The sequence below is a fragment of the Miscanthus floridulus genome, chromosome 18 (genome assembly GCF_019320115.1).
Source record: "Miscanthus floridulus cultivar M001 chromosome 18, ASM1932011v1, whole genome shotgun sequence".
Taxonomy (NCBI): Eukaryota; Viridiplantae; Streptophyta; class Magnoliopsida; order Poales; family Poaceae; genus Miscanthus; species Miscanthus floridulus.
The window spans coordinates 112868352-112888121 of record NC_089597.1 but is presented as its reverse complement, the minus strand read 5'-3'; the positions used below and the strand labels follow the sequence as shown (position 1 = coordinate 112888121).

General features: G+C 43.5%; 2 protein-coding genes and 1 pseudogene across 3 annotated transcripts; 2 read left to right on the top strand and 1 right to left on the bottom strand.

Moving 5' to 3' along the window:
- LOC136521943 (polyubiquitin-like) overlaps window positions 1-19770 on the bottom strand; it is a 256415-nt pseudogene that overhangs the window by 89889 nt on the left and 146756 nt on the right.
- Window positions 8201-13756, top strand: LOC136521939 (conserved oligomeric Golgi complex subunit 7-like). Its single transcript, XM_066515724.1, has 10 exons — window positions 8201-8579; window positions 9380-9469; window positions 9555-9674; window positions 9751-9852; window positions 9936-10186; window positions 10414-10559; window positions 10715-10913; window positions 11072-11726; window positions 12715-13047; window positions 13260-13756. The coding sequence occupies exons 1-10, from the start codon at window positions 8292-8294 to the stop codon at window positions 13536-13538; spliced, it is 2463 nt and encodes an 820-aa protein (XP_066371821.1). The 5' UTR covers window positions 8201-8291; the 3' UTR covers window positions 13539-13756.
- Window positions 15099-18904, top strand: LOC136521945 (CDP-diacylglycerol--inositol 3-phosphatidyltransferase 1-like). 2 transcript variants are annotated; one of them, XM_066515731.1, is made up of 12 exons: window positions 15099-15311; window positions 15967-16108; window positions 16510-16594; window positions 16676-16725; window positions 16963-17002; window positions 17097-17141; window positions 17224-17289; window positions 17677-17791; window positions 17983-18039; window positions 18132-18230; window positions 18462-18531; window positions 18607-18904. In XM_066515731.1, exons 2-11 carry the CDS (start codon window positions 16072-16074, stop codon window positions 18513-18515), a joined length of 648 nt encoding a protein of 215 aa, XP_066371828.1. In that variant the 5' UTR covers window positions 15099-15311; window positions 15967-16071; the 3' UTR covers window positions 18516-18531; window positions 18607-18904. The 2 variants fall into 2 exon arrangements, with proteins under 2 accessions (XP_066371828.1, XP_066371827.1); XM_066515730.1 differs by having other exon boundaries at window positions 15101-15311; window positions 18462-18904.

Here is a 19770-nt window from a genome sequence, read left to right as displayed (position 1 = left end):
GCCCTCGGGACGGACGTGGCGCCCAAGCCTAGCTCACTGCCGCCCTCCATCCTTTCCTCCCCCTCTACGACCTCCATTGTGACCCCACGCTCCCCAACGACCCGGCTCTCGCTCCCCCATCGGAGATGAGGACAACGACACTAGCTCCGATGAGGTAGGTCGGTCCTCCTCTGGATCTGAGCCCACCTCCTCCTCCTCCTATGGATCTGAGCCCTCCTCCTCTTCTGGATCTGAGGGACGCGATGGTGGCTAGGGTTCCATCGAGCTCTAGGGTCCTATTTCCTCCTCCCTCTAGTGAGCTCGAAGGTAATGGGCCAAGGCTAGAGCAGCCTGCACCTCGAAACCCATCCCCTTGCTGTTTATACGCCTTTTTGAAAGCCCTAGTTTGGTTTTGGATAATTGATGAAATCTAGGACTAACCTTTGATCTAAGTGTGTGAATTAGATAAGGTGGTCCAATCCAAGTGGTGGAGCAAGTTAGAGGTCCATGGTGATGAAGGTGGACATGAAATGAAGATGATCAAGCTCCAATTTGGAAAAGAAGAAAGAGAAAAAACTGAGAAGATCAAGGCAAAGGTATAAGATAGGTTTTTATTTTAGCACTTAAGACACCATAGAGTGTGTAAGTGCACTTAGAATCAATAGCCGTACTATAAAGAAAGGAAATCTTTGGCTAAATGGTTTATCGAGTTCCACTAGGTGACATGACTTGTGCATATGCATTTAGAAACCTAGTGTGCAAACTTTGACCCTTGTAAAATGCTTTGAAAAATGCTAACACACTTGCACATAAGTTCTATACTTTGTGGTTAGCAAGTTGGAAACAAGGATGAAGTAGTTGAGGAGATAGAAAAAGAAAAGGAGGTGCTGCACTATGATCGGACAAAGGGGTCATCCTGACCGGACACTGCCCGGTGAGTCCGGTCAATTTTAATCTTTGGCGCGAAACTAGCCAAAGACGGGGAGTTGAGATCAGACGCTGGCCAGGCCTCACCGGCATGTCCGGTCACTTGTTGGAGGATGGCACAGGGGTGCGATCGGACGCACCAAGCCTGCGTTAGGTGCGCATGATGGTCGGTGACGTCAGCTCGGCTGTGGTGCATGTAGTAGAGAAGCACTGACCGGACGTAGGCGCGCGTCAGGTCGGCGTTGACCTGACGCGTCCGGTCGAATTTTCAATGCTCTAGAACGTCTCTAGAAATGCCTGGACGCTGAGGGCTCATGCATCAGGTGGCGCAAGCAGCAAGTCCGGTCATCACTTAACACGCGAGCACTTGTTTAGTTGACCATTGGAGATGAGCGGTTGTGGTTCAAAGGCTTGACGCGTGGCGCTCATCCATGGACCGGACGCAGTCGACCGGACGCTAGGGTGCGTCTGGTCAGGTGAGTCTGGTCAGCCCCAAGCAGAGCAACGACTCTATTTCTTTAGGGGCTCTTAAATAGTTTGGGTCAGCTCCAAGGTGTCTCTCATGGCCATTTGACATCTTTGACATCCTTGTGAGCTGAGCATACTTCCTCCCACTCATCTTTCTTGCTTGATTGCTAATTCAAAGTGAGATTGAGTGATTCCAAGTGCATTTGCTTGAGTGATTGTATCTAGTGGCACTTGAAGATCATTGTGGCTATGGATTTCTTATTACTCTTGGTGGGTTGCCGCCAACTAGATGGCTTGGAGCAGTGGAGGAGCTTCGGCACATGTTGGTGATTGTTCGTGGCCGACTCTGGTGATTGTGAGGGGTCTTGCACCTTCTCTGGCGAAGAACCGCAAGGTAGCTCTAGTAAATTGCTCATGTCATTGAATTACCTCACTTGTATGTAGGTTCTTACAGTGTCCAATTATGTGGCCTCGGAAGAAAAATTGGTTGTTTCTTGCCCTTTGGTATTCTTCCGGTGATTGAATTGGCATTCATATTGTGATTGGTTCATACCTCGACACGGTGGTATAATCACCTCGCTCTCTCCATTACTTTTTAGCAAACTAGTTGTAGCAAGCTTTTTAGTGTAGCTAGAATTGAGAGCTTGCATTGTAGCTTAAGTTCATCTAGTGGAGCTCTTTAGCCTAGCAAGTTTGAGAGCTCTTAGTGAGTAGTAAATTAGCTCTTGTGTGTGACTAGTGATTATAGCAACTAGAATTGTTTAGATAGGTGGCTTGCAACCCTTATAGAGCTATAGCAAAATTGTATTACGCCATTTGTCATACTAATCAAATTGCTCTAGTGATCTTATAGATTTTTAAATAGGTTATTCACCCCCTCTAGCCATATTAGAACCTTTCACTTTTGTTATTTCTCGGTGTTGTGAGGGGATTTTTGAGATGTTGCAATAGATATTTTTGAATATTGCAATAGGGTGATTCATGTGTTGCAAAAAGAGAGTTTTAATGTTGGGATTATTGCAATAGGGGATTTTAATTTGTTGAAATTACATTTTTCAAATGTTGCAATACTAGAAGGTGATTTTGAGTTGTTTCCATTCTCATGTTTTATGGTTGATTTTGCGACGTTGCAGCACTACTATTTGTGATATTGAAGTACATATTTTTTCGATGTTGCAGTACATAATTTTTCAATATTGCAATACATAATTTCGATGTTGCAGCATATAATTTTCGATGTTGTACTATATAGTTTTACGATGTTGCAGTGTTTATATTCTGATGTTGTACAACATAGTTTATATATTTTTTGTGACGTTAAACTTGAAGTGTTTTACGCTGTTGGGACAGGGATGCGGTAGGGAACGGGGACCAGGACGTGGTGGGAAACGGAGGGTCGTGGGGGACAGGGGGTGCACCGGGGATTAGGAGAATTTTTTTTATTTTAACCCTTTTTTGAATATAATTTTAAATCTAACACTGTCGGTTTTTTTTAAACTAATACTTTTGGCCGCGCCTATTGCCCTGGCATGGCTAAATGCCTGTGTCGCGCCATGCATGGTGGCGCGGCACAGGGCTGACGTGGCATGGGCCGGCCGGGGGGTGCTGACATGGCGGGTCTTGCCGCGCCACCAACCATGGCGCGACAGTGCCGCGCCACCGACCCTAGCGCGGCAGTGTCGTGCCCTGTTGCGTGGCATGGCTGGACCAAACATACCGCACGAGCAGCCACACCACCTGGCCGCTGCGCCTACCACCGGCCCGGGCTACCTGGATGGTAGAATCAAAAAGCGTTGCGCCCATATTTTGTTGAGTTTTTTTTCATGCCGAATAGAGAATTTCATAAGCCAATGATTAGTTTTTCATCTTTCATAATACGGTTATGCACCATTTTAACTAATCAACTACGAAAAATTGCCACCGGTGTCCAGATACGCTGGGACTGCCGGTTCCCGAACGCAGGGTACTTAATCTCGCCGGTAGTACTGCCGCGACTCAACAAAATGAATAAGAAGCAAGTTGACAAACTGTCACATAACATATTCATTGTTTTGACATAAGTTTGACATAACATAACCAAATAACCCCGCAAGTTTCGGATGCCAATATTCGTTTGACCTAAACAAACTAAGACCCAAGAGTGTAAGGATCCCTCGGACGCCTCTGTCTCTTCGGATTTGTTGGCAACACATTGGGAGTGTAGCCAACGTCGGTATGGTCGTGTCGACGGTGCGTACGGCTCGTACCCTGCAGGTATATGATACACACGATTACTTATAATTCTTTATGATCGTTAGTTCATGGAGCCTACGTATTGAAACAAACTATCTTTGTTAGTACCTATGAGGCTCCTTGGGTGTCAAACGGGGCACCACCTAGCTGAGACATGCTGATCTCGTCCTGCGGCCATTCGTCCCACTAGTCGTGCTGTCCACAGAAGCCCGAGGGTTCACCGTCGTCGTCATCGTCCTCCTCCTCGTCCTCGGTTGTAGGATCCTTCCCAGCGCTATGATGTGGTGGTGTACGCACCGTGGAAGTGGCACCCTATCATCGGCTGAGAAGAGTCGGCTGGTGTCCTCAAAGAGGCTAAAGACATGCCACCCGACCACGCGGGGAGTGGCGGTTCCTCATAAGGAGTGTCCATGCAGCTCAACTTCTGAGCTAGCTTCCTGCAGCTCTTCTTCACCTTCTACATAAATAGACGTTAAAGTTAGTTCATTAGCCAAACGCATATACAATAAAGAAATATTTTTAAAACGGACAAGTTTATGTTTACCTCCACAAAAGCCATGAGAATGTCTGGCCCCTGCCCTCTAGACTCGTGAAGCCGGAACACTGCTTCGTTGGACAGCCTTGACAATTATGTCGCCTGGGTACAGAAATGCAGTTGGACAATTTTAGTACACATACTTAATACCAAAAGGATAACAAATTGTACCATTCAAGTATCTTACCATGTATCTTTGAAGCGAGGCTCTCTGTAGCTGTGTGTCCTCCCTAGTGATAACGTCGTACACATCTTCGATGACATCTTCCTTCGAGTCCTCGTCAATCGCCACGTCAATGTATGGAGGCTTGATATGTGTCCTCGTAGACCTATGAAACCACCATAGGTACTCATCGAAGGTGTGCTAGTCATGTGGAGGACCCGCAAGGACCGCATGTGGTACCCTGGTGTGCCACAAATGGATGTACGAGCTATGTGTCACGCGCCAATCTCTGGTCTTGTACCTCTTCCTACGGTCAAACCTGCAACAAAATGATATTAGTTGTACCAAACACACATCTGAATTGTAGCATTGTTATTAATTGATAACGCACCCGTGCAATACTTGATTGGTGGAGTAAAGCGGTGGTGGGCAGCATGTCATTCTTCCAAACTGTCTGCTGACCCAGATGGGCAAGTGAATCTCGACCACATGGAAGAAAATAAGAGAGACGTCGCAGCGATACTCGTGTGACTCATCCCTAGTGACAGGACTCAGATAGTCCTGGAGCTCCAGATAATCCCAAGGACACCAAAACACCTGAAATTTTGTAATTGTGTTAGGTTGTGATATAGTGTACATCGAAGAAGACACTGCTACGATAGTATAGAGAGCGTAACCTGGTGCTGTGTCAGGGCATCGAGACCGTCCGTATACTCCATGTACTTGCGCCATGCATTCCCTCTAACTAACTATGCTTCCGTCCAGATATATAGAGCTGTAGGGAGTGTATCATACATGTTCCATTGCTGCATTGAACATGATAATGAATTAGCAACAAATAATCCCATCATATCTAACTGCCTGAAAGAATATAATGAACCAAAGTACATACCGGTAAACCATTATTAAGGGGCCTCCCAATGGGTAATCGTTCCCAACACCAAACCTGAAGTAGGTAGGAGCAACCTCCAAGGTTCGCATGTCCTAAGGTGCGACGGCAGGCAACGCATAGCTGTCGATACGTTCATGCCAGTACTGCGCTGCCCCAGCTGTACCCCGCTATGTTCTCCCATGGCTGGCGAAGTATGTCGAGGAAGATCCAGCTGATGGTGTTGTCCGAGGCGTCTGGGAAGAGGAAAGCACCAAGAAAGTGCCAAAGCCACACTCGAGCGAACCTATCGATCTGTGCCTCCTTAGCTTGTGGGTCCAAGTACTCAAAGCGCTCTGTGATCTAGGATGACGAAACACCAGAACTTTTCCTGTAATTGATCAAAGAAAATGAGACCTGATGCCAGCTGTAAAGCAATGCAAGTATTAAATAGGCTTGAATTACTCACTTATTTTTCTTGAAAGCATCGTCGTTCGATGGAAGAAAACTAGTAAACTGAGCCACCAGCTCCCTCTAGTGATCGTTGCCAACTATCCCTGTCACTGGAAGTCCCCCCAACCGAATGCCTAAAATAGCCTTCACGTCCTGCAACGTCAAGGTTATCTCGCCACAAGGTAGGTGGAACGTGTGGGTCTCAGACATCCACCTGTTATAAGAATAGAACGACTGTTAGTTACCTTCAATTTATTATAAGAAAGTTTACGTACAAAGAATGCACTCGCACCTGTCTACAGCTGCAGTAAATAGTGCTGGGTCAAGGGGCGAAAGACCGTGGTTGACAATACGGACAAGCTCGAGGAAGCCGGCACGCCGTATGTACGGCGTATAATGCTCGTCCCACTGATGCGCCCTGGTGTGAGTGCAGGGCCTCAAAGGAGGCAAGGACACCTCTGCGTCGTTGTCACTCAAGATATGTGCTCGGTGCTGGTCATCGTACTCCACCTCCAGAATGGGGTACAACGGGTGATGTGTGGGAGGGACCATCCTGTTATAAATTGATAAACAAAGCGTTAGAGTATTTAAATTAACAAAATTCAAGTTAACATTAGTAAGTTTACAAACAAATTCACTAACCTAACTAGCATAAATCTCTAAACCCAAAATCCTAACTATACTAGATAATAAATACATAATCAATCCATATAAAACTTTGGTTCTAAAATTACAAGTAATCTCTCCGTCTCAAAATAAATACACATCTTGCTTTTCGAGTAGTTAAATATGTTTAAGTTTGATCAAAACTAAAAAAACGGTATCAATATTTCTATCTCCTAATAAGTTTATTACGAAAGTATACTCCATGCTTAATATAATAGTACCTATTATGTATGATAAATATTAGTATGCTATTATATAAATTTGGTCAAAGACACTAATAGTAGATATAAAAAATACTAACTATACTAGATAATAATAAAAAAATATGAAATCGAGAGGGAGGTACCTTAGAAGCGGGCGGCCTTGACGCGTCGGCGTTCGTGGCGCGGCCGGCTAGGGCGCTGTGCGGCGGCGGTGGCGTTTGGGCGTCGGGCGGGCGAGCAGGGCAGGGGTGCATGCGGGCGGGCGGGCTCGCACGCGGTATATATCTGGTCCTGCCGTGCCACAGATCAAGGTGCGGCACTGCCGCGCCTGGGTCGATGGCGCGGCAAGACCCGCCACATCAGCGCCACCCCCCCCCCCGGCCGGCCCACGCCACGTCAGTCCTGTGCCGCGCCACCATGCATGGCGCGGCACAGGCATTTGAGCGCGCCAGGGCAATAGACGCGACAAAAAATGTTAGTTTTAAAAAAACGACAGTATTAGATTTAAAATTATATTAAAAAGGGGTTAAAATTAAAAAAAATCGATTAGGACGAGGCTGCCGGGTGGGGCGTGCCAGGGCTGGGCCCGACGACCAGGAAGCGACGGTCACCGGAGAACGGGGCATTGGAGAATGGAGTACGGACAGAGGGCGGGCCGCCGCAAGTGATGTTGGCGCACCGCACGCCCTCGCCTGGGCTGTGTATCACAGGCTCGGATCGAACGGATAGCATGTGCGTCCGGACGCTAGCTGTACTGATTTTTTTAATATTGTCAAATAAAAAATTTAGATTGGAAGAATGTTTTGGAACTCTTGGAGATGGGCCTTGTTTAGTTGATGAAATTTTTTTGGGAATGGTACTGTAGCACTTTTGTTGTTATTTGATAATTAGTGTCCAATCATAGTCTAATTAGGCTTAAAAGATTCGTCTCGTGAATTTCGTCTAAACTGTGTAATTAGTTTTATTTTTTATTTATATTTAATGCTTTATGCATGCGTTCAAAAATTCGATGCGACAAAAAATCTTAAAAAATTTTACAAAATTTTGAAAACTAAACACTGCCATGGTCACCAAATCCCATTGGGAACGAAAAAAAGTTTTCCCCAAAAAAAACAGACGACACTTCTCCAAACCAAAGTTTTAAATAGCGCGCTATAGCGGACGCTATAGCGCTATTTAGCGGATCTGGAAGGCCAACGCTAAGCTACCAAGATTTTAACGCTAAACGATTTTTCCCGCTATTAGCTGCTAATAGCGCGCTAATTCCGCTAAATTGTGGTTCATTTAGCGCCGCTATTTAGCCTGGGCTTTCATTTCCATCGGCCCAATTAACGTGCAGGCCCAAATCGCTGGGATATGAAAACATTACAAATTGTTTGTCTAGCTGTCTATCACCTTTGTATAAACTTTAAACTCACGTGTGTCCCTATGTGATGTATGATGTATCATTTATGAACTACGAACTTTGATGTAATGTGTTAGTAAAACTTTGAACTATCTGTCCCTATTGGTATTTGTAATGTTTTCATCTTCTATATCTTTATTATGTGTAAAATTACATGATGTTTGACATATTTTTTGCTCAGCCGCTAAATGGCTTAGCCCGCTATTTAGCTCGCTATAGCCTTTCTTAGCCTTTTGGAGAGGCTGCCGCTAAGAGGCTTAGCCCGCTATTTAAAACATTGCTCCAAACTCAAACGTACAAAAGCTCCACGCCTTCGTCCCCTGCAGACAACCGAGGAGCCGAGACAGAGGGCAGTGAAGGGAGCCCGCGCGTTCTCCCGGCGTGCATCGGAAATGGTGGTGGTGGACGCGTCGGAGTTCAGGGCGGAGGGCTTCGACCCGAAGCGGTGGATCAACGCGGCGCTAGACGCGCGGCACCCGTCGGAGCCTCTCGATCGCTTCCTCGCCGACGCCGAGGAGCGCCTGCGTTCCGCGGCCGACGACGCCGCGGCCGCGCTCGAGAGGGACAGCGGCGACGCCCTCCGCCGCGTCCCCCTGGCATGCCGCGACGCGCTACGCCTCCGCGACGACGCCGTCGCCCTACGCTCCCACCTCGCCTCCGTCCTCCAGTCCCTCTCCCTGGTACGCGCCTCCGTCCCTGTGGCTTGCTCCTTATTGGATCTGGATCTCACTCGCACTCCCGTGCGTTTATTACGCGAAATCGAGATTGTTTGGAGCTCTGGAATAGCTTACCGCGCGTAGTTTCTTCGCACGTATAGTTCAGATGGATCTGGATCTCACATTCCGTGTCTAGTCAAGTCGTTTTTTTATCTGTGTGTGCTTCGCCTTGGATACAACATGAGTACAATTGTAGCTTACAAGTTGTACGAAATTCACGACTGAGTCATTTAGTTTGATCAAGTTTATGTTCAGGTTTCATTGCGCCATTTTGCTACTAGTTAAAAGTTGATCTCAAAATGTTCCGGGTCTCCGGGGTTTGTGAAACTAAGCCACACTCTGACATAGTTGCATCAGTTGCCATGTAGACTAATTTGGGATATTGTCATTTTATGTATTTACAAACTTTAGCCGTTGAGTGTAATGTAAAATTAAGAGCAATTCAGACATTCAGATTCAGAGGTGATCTGCATAAAACTCTATTTTGCTTGCCAAAAAAAGTAAAGAGCCATGGAGTTCTAGTCATGTTTACATACTTCAGGTGATAAAATTCCAGTACAACAAGATGCAACGAAAATAAAATCTTGCCCTTCAGTGGTGTGACAATGAGAGAACCTTTCTTGTACACTAAACTAATCTCTCGGGGGGTCGCAGCCTATCCCGCTGCCCAAGCTGACTCCATCTTGTTATACTGTATTCTGTTCCAGCTACATGTTTGCCAAGGCGGCAACTAACAAACTATTCATGGTTATATTTCCAACCAGGCTGAGGGCTCATCCGCAGAATCGATAGCTGCACTAGCACGAATTGATACTGTGAAACAGCGCATAGAAGCCGCATACACAACATTGCAGGTAAGGTCTATCTAAAGTTGTAGACCATGACACACCACTGGAGTATTGTTTATTATTTTTAAGAGTTGGTTTGATGGAATGGCAGGATGCTGCTGGGTTAGCACAGTTGAGCCAGAGTGTTGAGGATGTTTTTTCTAGTGGCAATCTTCCAAAAGCTGCAGAAACCCTGGCAACTATGAGACATTGCTTGTCAGCAGTTGGAGAGGTGTCATGCTCCCTGCAAAAAACTATGAGCTGCATACACAGCCTGTTCGTTTTGCTTATAAGACGGTTTCTTTCAGGTTGCCGAGTTTGCAAATGTTAGAAAACAACTTGAAGTATTGGAAGAGCGGCTAGATGAAATGGTGCAGCCTCGTTTAGTAGATGCGCTTTCTAATCGCAAGGTATATCCCCCCACAAAACAGTAGTTTGTATTTGTTACATGAAACATCTCTATTTTACTCAGAACCTGTTTCTTTCTTGGAAGGTTGATGACGTGCAAGACCTTCGTGGTATACTGATACGTATCGATAGGTTCAAGTCACTGGAGGCGCATTACACTAAGATCCATGTTAAACCTCTAAAGAAACTCTGGGAAGATTTTGGCCTAAAGCAAAGATCCAGCAGGGTAGACATGGAAAAGCTCAGTGGCGAAAGCATTAGTGGCCTCTCATTCTCTAGCTGGTTGCCTAATTTCTATGATGAGACACTGCTTTACCTTGAACAAGAATGGAAGTGGTATGTTCGTGGTGGTCTCCTCCTCCTCTGCTCTTAGTTAAAATATACCTATTACTAGTTGTAAAGTGGTTAACCAGAAGTTAGTTTTTAGAATCAGCCCCTAAGTAATATCTGGCATAATGAAGAAAATACATTGTTTAGACCAAAAAAGAGAACTCTTCTTTTGCCCCATCAGAACTGCAATTTAGCCTGTGGATGCTCTAAAATGGAAATGGTGGTGCTCACAGGTGCTTGACTGCTTTCCCTGAAGAATACAAATCACTAGTACCAAAAGTACTTACTGAGACCATGAGTGAGTTGAATTCAAGCTTTGTCTCTCGTGTAAATATAGCAACTGGGGATGTTGTTCCTGAAACCAGATCTGTTGCCAAAGGTAATGCATAAACTGTTCATTAGTTTCGTATTGACCTACATCTATCCCATGGTTTTATCACATATATTTTTCTGCTTTAACAAGCTATTAGCTTTGTTGCTTAATCTTGCTTGTTTTTCCTAACAGTGAATTGTGTTTTTCTTCTCTGTACCCAGGTATATTGGATGTTCTATCAGGTGACTTACCAAAAAGCACCAAGTTGCAGAATAAGCATCTTCAAGCGCTAATTGAACTGCACAATATGACTGGCACTTTTGCTAGGAACGTTCAGCACTTATTTTCAGAATCAGATCTTGCAGTTGTGCTGAATACTTTGAAAGCTATTTATTCCCCATATGAAACCTTTAAAGCAAGGTAAAAACTTTAATCAGTTGGTCAATGCAAACACAACCACCAAAGAAAAACATTGTTTGCATCTCGTTACCAGGTGCATTTATGAGATTTCTTTGATGCAACTGATGTATGATAGTAATCGTTTGGTGCTGGATGTCTTTTTATTTTGTGTCATGCAGGTATGGGCAGATGGAGCGTGCTATTCTCTCTGCTGAGATGGCAGGTATAGACATCCGTGGGGCCGTCCCTCGTGGTGTTGGTGCACAGGGTATAGAGCTGAGCGAAACTGTCCGCAGAATGGAGGAATCCATCCCACAAATGATAGTACTTCTTGAGGCAGCTGTGGAGAGATGCATTAGTCTGACTGGTGGTTCAGAGGCAGATGAACTGGTACTGGCTCTTGATGATGTCATGCTGCAGTACATATCTAATCTCCAAGAAACATTGAAGTCCCTGAGGATAATCTGTGGACTGGATAGTGATGCCTTGAAGAAAGATGCAGGTTTGGAGAAAAAGGAAGTACAACGATTGGTGGATGTTTCTGAAGAGGAAGAATGGTCTATTGTCCAAGGTGCTTTGCAGATTCTTACAGTTGCTGATTGCCTAACCAGCAGAACCTCAGTCTTTGAAGCTTCTTTAAGAGCTACACTTGCCAGGATTGGAACAAACCTTTCTGTTTCTGGCTTTGGCTCAAGCCTGGATAAATCACCTGCAGCAGCTGCTGATGAGAATGCAGACTTGCCTCTTGCTGGGAGGGCTGCACTAGATATTGCAGCTATTCGCCTAAGTGATCTGCCAGACAAGTCTAAGAAGCTCTTAACTGTACTAGAACAGGTAGGTTTTGTTGTTTTAAATTTTCGAATTTTCTGTTACAACGTACAACGGCAGGAGTCACCACATGTGTCTCTGGGTTGTAACTGTATATCTGAATATTGATTGAAACTTGCCTAGTGATGCATGATCTGCAGTCAATCATCACCTGATAGACTTGATAAATGAATCTTTCTCATTTTTCCATAGAACCAAGGCCTGAGCTATCTGATATTTGATCCACAGTCCAGATTGCATAATTTCTAGTTGGGCTGAGTCACCATGTGTCTGTATTTTTGCAAAACAAACACATATTAGTTGTGTTGGATGAAAATTATGCAGTCTAGAAAATGACACATTTGGTTCCTTTTCTATATTCCCTTTTTGAGTAGTCAGTGTAGAAACATGAGGAGTACATTTTGCGATACATTTTGAACATCTAGGGGGTGTTTGGCACGGCTTCTCTCGAGGGGCTCCTCCAGAGGAGCTAAAGCCGTTTTGGAGGAGTGGCTCCTTCGCTTTTTACTGAAAACGGCTCCTCCAGAAAAACGTTTGGCAGGGCTTCTCCACAGGAGCCAGGGAGGAGCCCTACCAAACAGGCCCCTGGTTTCACAGGAAACTGAGATCTAATCATTTTAACTTGCCGCTTCTGCGCCACATCACTAGTTAGAGCCCGTTTGGCCGGGCTCCGAGCGGCTCCGGCTCCTCTGACTCCTCCCCTGTTCATCTCCTGTACCGACACTGTTCACCGGAGCCGTTTTCTCTCTTCTCCTTTCCTCTCTCACTGACAGCGCCGGAGCCGGAGAAGCTCGTTTTTTTGGCTCCTCCGGCTCCAGCTCCTGCACGCTACAGTTGCACTACAGTGTGGGAGCCAGAGCCGGCGGGAGCCCGGCCAAACGCGCCCTTAATCAGATCTGTTCATAGAACCTACTCATAACCTGCAAATTTCCCACCCAACTAAATTTAGTTGCCCTCATGTTACTAACAGTTTTTATTTATTTACTTTTTACAGTCAAAAGATCCAAGGTTCCATGCTCTTCCTTTCACATCACAGAGAGTTGCTGCTTTCTCAGACACAGTAAATGAACTCGTCTATGATGTGCTCATATCTAAGGTTCGGCAGCGCCTCAGTGAGGTTGCGCGCCTTCCAATCTGGTCATCCGTGGAGGAACAGGGTGGTCTTCCTCTTCCAAACTTCAGTGCCTACCCGCAAGCATATGTGACCAGTGTTGGGGAGTATCTCCTCACTTTACCACAGCAGCTGGAGCCACTCGCAGAAGGTATCTCAGGCAATGAAGCTGGCAATGACGAGGCCCAGTTCTTCGCCACTGAGTGGATTTTTAAGGTAATAAGCGTGAAATCTTTCTGCTTACGTACCTGTAAAGTGCAAAAAGTCACCATTCTTCCGTTCTTATATTTGCACATTATATGTAGGAAGAGACAATTGAATAGAAGGCTATTTCGAATCTTCCCATCTTTTAATCATAATTTGTAGCACCATTTCTGTTGATGGTGAAACATTCAGTATTGATTATCATCTCTGCTTCCATGTACCAGGTCGCCGAGGGTGCCACTGCTTTGTTCATGGAGCAGCTCCGAGGAATCCACTACATCACCGACCGAGGTTCACAGCAGCTTGCTGCTGACATCGAGTACCTAAACAATGTCCTCTCTGCGCTCTCAATGCCAATTCCTCCGTTCCTGTCTACCTTCCACGCCTGCGTCTCCACCCCGAGGGACCAGGTCCGTGATCTGATCAAATTAGATGGTGGAAGCCAGCTCGACCTCCCTACTGCCCATCTGGTCTGCAAGATCCGGCGGATCACATTAGATTAGTGAAATCGTCCTAACCTCTCCCACTTTCCGTGAGGTTTATACCTCTGTAAAAGCATGCATTCCCGCATCCGGCGGGCTTGTAACTCGTTGCTTCACCCTTTTTTCTTATCATTTTCAGGGACAGTTTTGCCTTATAAGTTGTAACCGTACTGCTGGCTAACCCTGGGCACAAAATACCGAGAACCGAACCGAAAATACCGAAACCGAATTTTTTGGTACCCTGTTCGGTTCCTAACTTCTAGGGTAAATTCGGTACTTTACCTCGGGGAACCGAATTTACCGAAATGTGCTGAGCTTGAGTGTTGTTATATTGTTGATAGCACTATTTTAGTCTATTATATTATGTATTTGTGGTACTCTACTCTTATAGTCTTGTGGACTTTCATATGTATGTATTTGGCAATATTATTCTCTATGAAATCATGTTCAAATTATGTCAAAATTAGCTTTTGAACCTGCTATTACATGTCCATGCGATCAGTTTGGTATTTTTTGGTAAATACTGAAACAGAACCGAAAATACCGAAACCGAATTTTCTCGGTGCCGAATTTTGGAAGGAACCGATCGGTACCTATTTTCTGAGGAACTGAATTTCACAGGGAACTGAAGTACCGAACCGATTCGGTAATACCGAATGCCCAGGGTAACTGCCGGCACATAATGAGAATAATCATATATAGATAATCATATATAGATGATTCATTACTCAAAGCCTAATATTGATTGCACGATTTTGCATAACAAACCTAGGGAAACGAATGAGGATCAGCTTTATAAGCTCTTCAAAATTGAATGGATCATAGTGTGCATTTGGCGGGGTTCTAGATTCTCATAAAAATATTTCGGATTCAGATTTGTTTCAGAAACGTTTGGTATTTTTGTTGGATTTTTTAAACTAGAACTAGAATTATGAGAAACCAAATTTCGGTTGTTTATCTAGGTTAGTATAAAAATGTAAATCGGTTTCAAATGATTATCCTTTGAAATGTTTCTCTCTTTTATGACATTTGACAGTGATTCTACTGAGAATCTAAAATGTCTCTCGCTGCTAGCACCCAGTAACAAAGTCTTTTTGGATTCTACCAAATATGTTATTATCAAATTCTACTAGTATTTTTTTAAATACAAGATATATGCTTGTGCGTTTCAACGGGGCCACAATTTTTTGGATTGAACCTCAGTAATCGGATGCGGACACGTGAGCTTCAGACACGTGAGCTCCGAGGACTTGCTGTCAGACACGGACACATGGATCCGGTCTTCGAATCGGAATCGGGTAGGAGCGGACGTGTGAGTTCCAGGTGGAGGATAATTCATATCAGACACGCACATGTTTTAAAAAAATAGACAAGTGTCATCGCAAAGTGAAGAAAAAGAAAAGAAAAGAGATGCTCTAATCAAAATAGACAAAACTCCTAAAGATGCTCTAACAGTTTTTTTTTTAAAAAAAAGATGCTCTAACCAAAATATAAACCGAAAAAAGAACAAGTGTCATCGCAAAGTGAAGAAAAAAAGAAAAAGAAAACCGAGAAATGAAAAAGAGAAGTCGGCCCAATAGTCGTGCACTCCTGCGTTCACACCCTGTTTGCCGTCTTCTCCCGTTCGAGCGCCTGGCCCTGAGCTAGACGGAGACTCTCGATTCGGCCATTTCCACGGGGCCAGGTGTCTGCATCACTGGGGCCGGCCCTACGCCGGCGACCGCCGCCGCCCTCCTCCCAGCTGCCCAGGTCTTCGTCGGGCTCTTTGCCCGCGACGAGCACCTGCCACACCAGGTATGCCTCCCCTCCTCTTCCCTTCCTTCTGTGCAAAACTGTGCACCCGAACCCTAATTTAACCTATTTGGCTATCTGTATTCGGATCGGATCGGATCTAACCACAAGGTATATCATGTATTGTGCCTACTAACTTTGGCAAAAGTTATCGGGTGTACGTGTTATATTGGCTCCGCCCCTGGCCCTTACATTTACATCAACTCCATGATGCCAAAACCATGCATATTACGGGCTTAAATATGATATAGGATGCTTTTAGATTTATACTAGTAAAGAAGCAAATGCTTTAATCATGCCAAGTTCAAGCTATACTTGCCACAATTCAGATATTTTGCCAGAAGAGACCTGGCTCCTCAGATTCAAATTTCCATGTCATCTGTTCAGAACTTGTATGCTGTGATTCCTCAGATTAGTGACCTGGAGCCACCATACTCATCTGTACTGCTATGTGCAAATAAATAAATGCCTGCTTTCATCTCCTTTTTTGGAAAACCAGTTAGTGTGTTGCATTTCCTTGGGACATGAAAATAGGAGTTTTTTGTTTGTAAAAGGTACAAGGGTTATAGTAGCGCTGTGTTAATTGGACTCGTACTATGATTTCCTTGTAAAAACTTTATTTTTGGATCAATATATAAACGATATACTTATCTGACAGGAATCCCATTAAGTTTACTGCTGCTACCAATTTAAGGGCAGAACTGCCGGTCTTCAAGCTCTTGGTTACTCCTGATCTTCTGTGGCACAATTGTCCTCTGGCAAAATGCCATCAGTTTATCTTTACATCCCTAACATTATCGGTACGCCTCTGGATGGTTATCTGTTGACATTCTATTTTGCTGTTCCAAAACCTATCTTATAATATTTATATTTGTTTCGTGACTTATATCTCAAAGTCTGGATAATTGCACTAGTGAGTAATGACTTATGCAACTGGAAACATTGCCTATTTTCTGTTGTTGATTTTGTACTTCATTCTAGTTCTGTTGCCACTTTGCTATGCAGAAGTACCATCTACATACTGCATTTTAGTTTTGTTGCCATTTTGCTGCCCAAGAATAGCTACATAAAAGAAATCATAAATTTAGTAGAGGATATATAGTTTAACCAACAAGGCAATATGTTTATTTACAGCTGCTTTTAGCATGGATGAAAAGCAGAAGCCTATGTGACTAAAATTCCAGGAATTGTCATCACACAGGGTATTTTAGGATCATCATAAATTTCATTGCATTTGCGGTTTGCTATTCCAACAAGGCTCTCTTTGCTGTCCTGTACTTCTTCAGGTGAGTGTCTTATATCTGCGTACTACTTGAGTTTGCCAATGATGTATGTATGTTGTTCTAACATCTTTGCAAACATGCTAGTTTTGTCCTTGATGGTGTGGATGGTTGGTTTGCACGGAAGTTTAATCAAGGTAATAGTTCACATCCCCCGTGTTCAAATCATGTAGCCTGTCCTTATGTAAAGAAGGTTAATACCAATCTTTGCTATAATTGAATTTCGTTGCATTTTGTGTTGGTGACCAACTTTCAAATGGTTATCTGGAAAGATTATCTCAGCTAAATCTCTTATTCCTTTTTCCCCCACATTATATAAGCTATCTGTTAAGTTATAAAATTATCTGATCAGTTTATTTCATTGTATGAATCAGCATCAACATTTGGAGCTGTGTTGGACATGGTTACAGATAGGTACTCCTCGAATGAATCTTTAAACTCTGGATATGCAGGGTGAATACATTCTACCGACTGAAATAATTTCACAGCTCACATTGCTCTTCTTCAGGGTTAGCACTGCTTGTTTGTTGGCCCTTCTCTCCCAGTTTTACAGGTATCAAAAGCAGAAGAGTTTGTATTGATTTGTCTTGAATCTCAATGTCTAGTACAAATCCTAATTGCAAACATTGTTACAGACCTGGTTTAGTCTTCTTGATATTGCTTGGGTTGGATATTACGAGCCACTGGTTTCAAATGTACAGGTCAGTTTCCTCTACCATTTTGTTCAGTTCTTGCAAGTTCCCAGTTTGTTTTCTAGTCAGCACTTGATCCTGTTCTTAAGGTAGTTGAGGCAACAGAATAAATCTGATAGCAATTACATTTTCAATAATTGTCTGATGGATTCATGATGCATGTGTTCTATTCAAGAGTTTCTCATGCTGAAATCATTTTTTACTTCTTTATTACTCCCTCCATTCCAAATTGTAAGTCGTTCTGGCTTTTCTAGGTACATAGCTTTTACTATGTATCTAGACACAATATATATCTAGATACGTAGCAAAAGTTATGTACCTAAAAGCCAGAATGACTTACAACTTGAAATGGAGGGAGTACTTGCTAACTATGTAATGACATATTTTCTATACTAGTTCTTTCTTGTCAGGTAAGACTAGCCACAAGGATGTAAAACACACAGGCAATTGGCTTCTGAAATTATATTATGGGTACAGGCCATTCATGGCCTTCTGCTGTGTTTCTTGCGAGGTATGTCATCACTCATACTTTGTGCTATCCTCAAGAATTGTGATCCTGCTGTGCAGTTTGAATTCATCCAAATGTAGAAAATTAACAGTTGAACGTTGTATTGTGGACTGAATAATATCTCAGCACATCAGCTAACAAAATATGCCTTTATATTTCATCCTCTAAACTATTTCTTTTGACTAAACGTACAGGTTTTATATATTATCCTCTTTCTCTTTGCTGATGAGAAGTCAACAAGCTTGCTTAGTGTAAGATTGCATCATTTCTATATATTGCCATTTCGAGTTGGCATGTGAATTATTTAGCATCTGACATTTCTGTATTAATAACATTTTAATAGGTATGCAAAGGTGTCTTGAACCAAAATCCTGTCGTTGTCTTGGTGTTTATTTCCACTCTAGTTGGCTGGGCAGTGAAACAAGTCACCAACGTCATCCAGGTATTCTTGCTTGAAGTTTCTTGCAGCTTATTGCAATTTACACATTTGCATGCATTTAGCCCGAATCATGTCATTACAAGAGTACATCTAAATAGCTGGTTTTAGATCTGTATATGTGGTTTTAGAACTGTTGCTGTGTTGCATATTCTACATGATTCTCATAATACAATTTGATAGTGGATTCAATAAGAAGCTCAAAATTTTGACATCCATGTATTTTCCTGGGTACAGATGAAAACTGCTGCGGATGCATGTGTTGTGTATGATCTGAAGCGTAGCAAATGAGGCTTCAAGCATGAAGGTACCCGCCTTGACGTTTTAATTCAGTTTTGTATCAACATATCCAAGGGAAAACTCTGCGAGGCTTGTACACCAGGAGCTACGTCTTACGTGCCATGACATCTTTCTGATGATGCTTTATGTGGGACCTGAGGATGACATGCCGTGGGGAGAACATATCATAACCAAAGCAGACAGTTGTTTTTGTGAAAGCAGCGGCAGTTAAGTTGTTGTCGGTGTGTATTAATCTGTCATACAGTGATGATGCGATCGTGATCTTTGTTATCTAGAGTAGCCCTTTGTGTTAACCTGAACGACATTTACAAGCCACATGTTCCAAACTCCAGGAATATATGAAGGTTTTGAATTGCAAAACTTACATATCCTCACCTGAAGATCAGTTCCAGATGCAGATGCCCCTCGAGAGAGATTTTTTTTCCAACATGAGAGTTAAATAGTTACTTCTACCCGCCGAAATAGGCACTAGCTAGTAGCTACTATTCGGTTGATTTCCCTTTTGCTCCTTAAATATCCTTTGGTTCAGTTAACGATAAATTTTCCTATTTTTATTTCATGATCTCCCTTAGTTCAAAGAATAAACACATGTTTTAGCTAGATTGTCAATACAAGTTACTAGGATCTTGTTTAGTTCATTTTCAAAACTTTACACTCTATCACATTGAATGTTTAGACATATGCATGGAATATTAAATATAGATTAAAAATAACTAATTATAAAGATTGCGACTACTTTACGAGACGAATCTTTTAAGCCTAATTGGCCCATGATTTGACAATGTGGTGCTACAGTAAAGCATGTGCTAATGGCGGATTAATTAGGCTTAATAAATTTGTCTCGTGGTTTACTGACGGATTTTGTAATTTATTTTTTTTATTGGTATCCGAACACTCTATTTGACTCCTCTATATAACATCCGATGTGACATCTCAAAATTTTACCCCCTGAATCTAAACAAGGCCTAGGTGGTAACATTAGTTCGAAGAGAGAGAACGTTTTCTGAGAACCGAGCAGCGCTCGGATGGCTAGCTCAGCCGGTGGGCAGGCGGTCGGCGCGAGTTCGATTCTCAGGAATCGCACTCGTGTCTCTCACCGGGGTTTGCCCCCAAATAAAAATATGTTGCCTCCCGCGTGGAGCCACAAAGGGAATGCGACGCGCCCTGTCGCCTACAGGCCTATAGTTGGACCCGGTGATCTTATGAAGGACGTGACCTAGTGACATGAGTATAGTTGTAGATTTGT

What these genes read in the sequence shown, in the direction of transcription:
- LOC136521939 (XM_066515724.1), top strand. Translation starts at nt 8,292, where the DNA reads ATGGTGGTGGTGGACGCGTCGGAGTTCAGGGCGGAGGGCTTCGACCCG. An exon ending in CCGCATACACAACATTGCAG is followed by an intron (nt 9,470 to 9,554) that starts GTAAGGTCTATC and finishes ATGGAATGGCAG; the next exon opens with GATGCTGCTGGGTTAGCACA. An exon ending in GCTTGTCAGCAGTTGGAGAG is followed by an intron (nt 9,675 to 9,750) that starts GTGTCATGCTCC and finishes GGTTTCTTTCAG; the next exon opens with GTTGCCGAGTTTGCAAATGT.
- LOC136521945 (XM_066515731.1), top strand. Translation starts at nt 16,072, where the DNA reads ATGCCATCAGTTTATCTTTACATCCCTAACATTATCG. An exon ending in TTACATCCCTAACATTATCG is followed by an intron (nt 16,109 to 16,509) that starts GTACGCCTCTGG and finishes GTCATCACACAG; the next exon opens with GGTATTTTAGGATCATCATA. An exon ending in TGCACGGAAGTTTAATCAAG is followed by an intron (nt 16,726 to 16,962) that starts GTAATAGTTCAC and finishes TGTATGAATCAG; the next exon opens with CATCAACATTTGGAGCTGTG.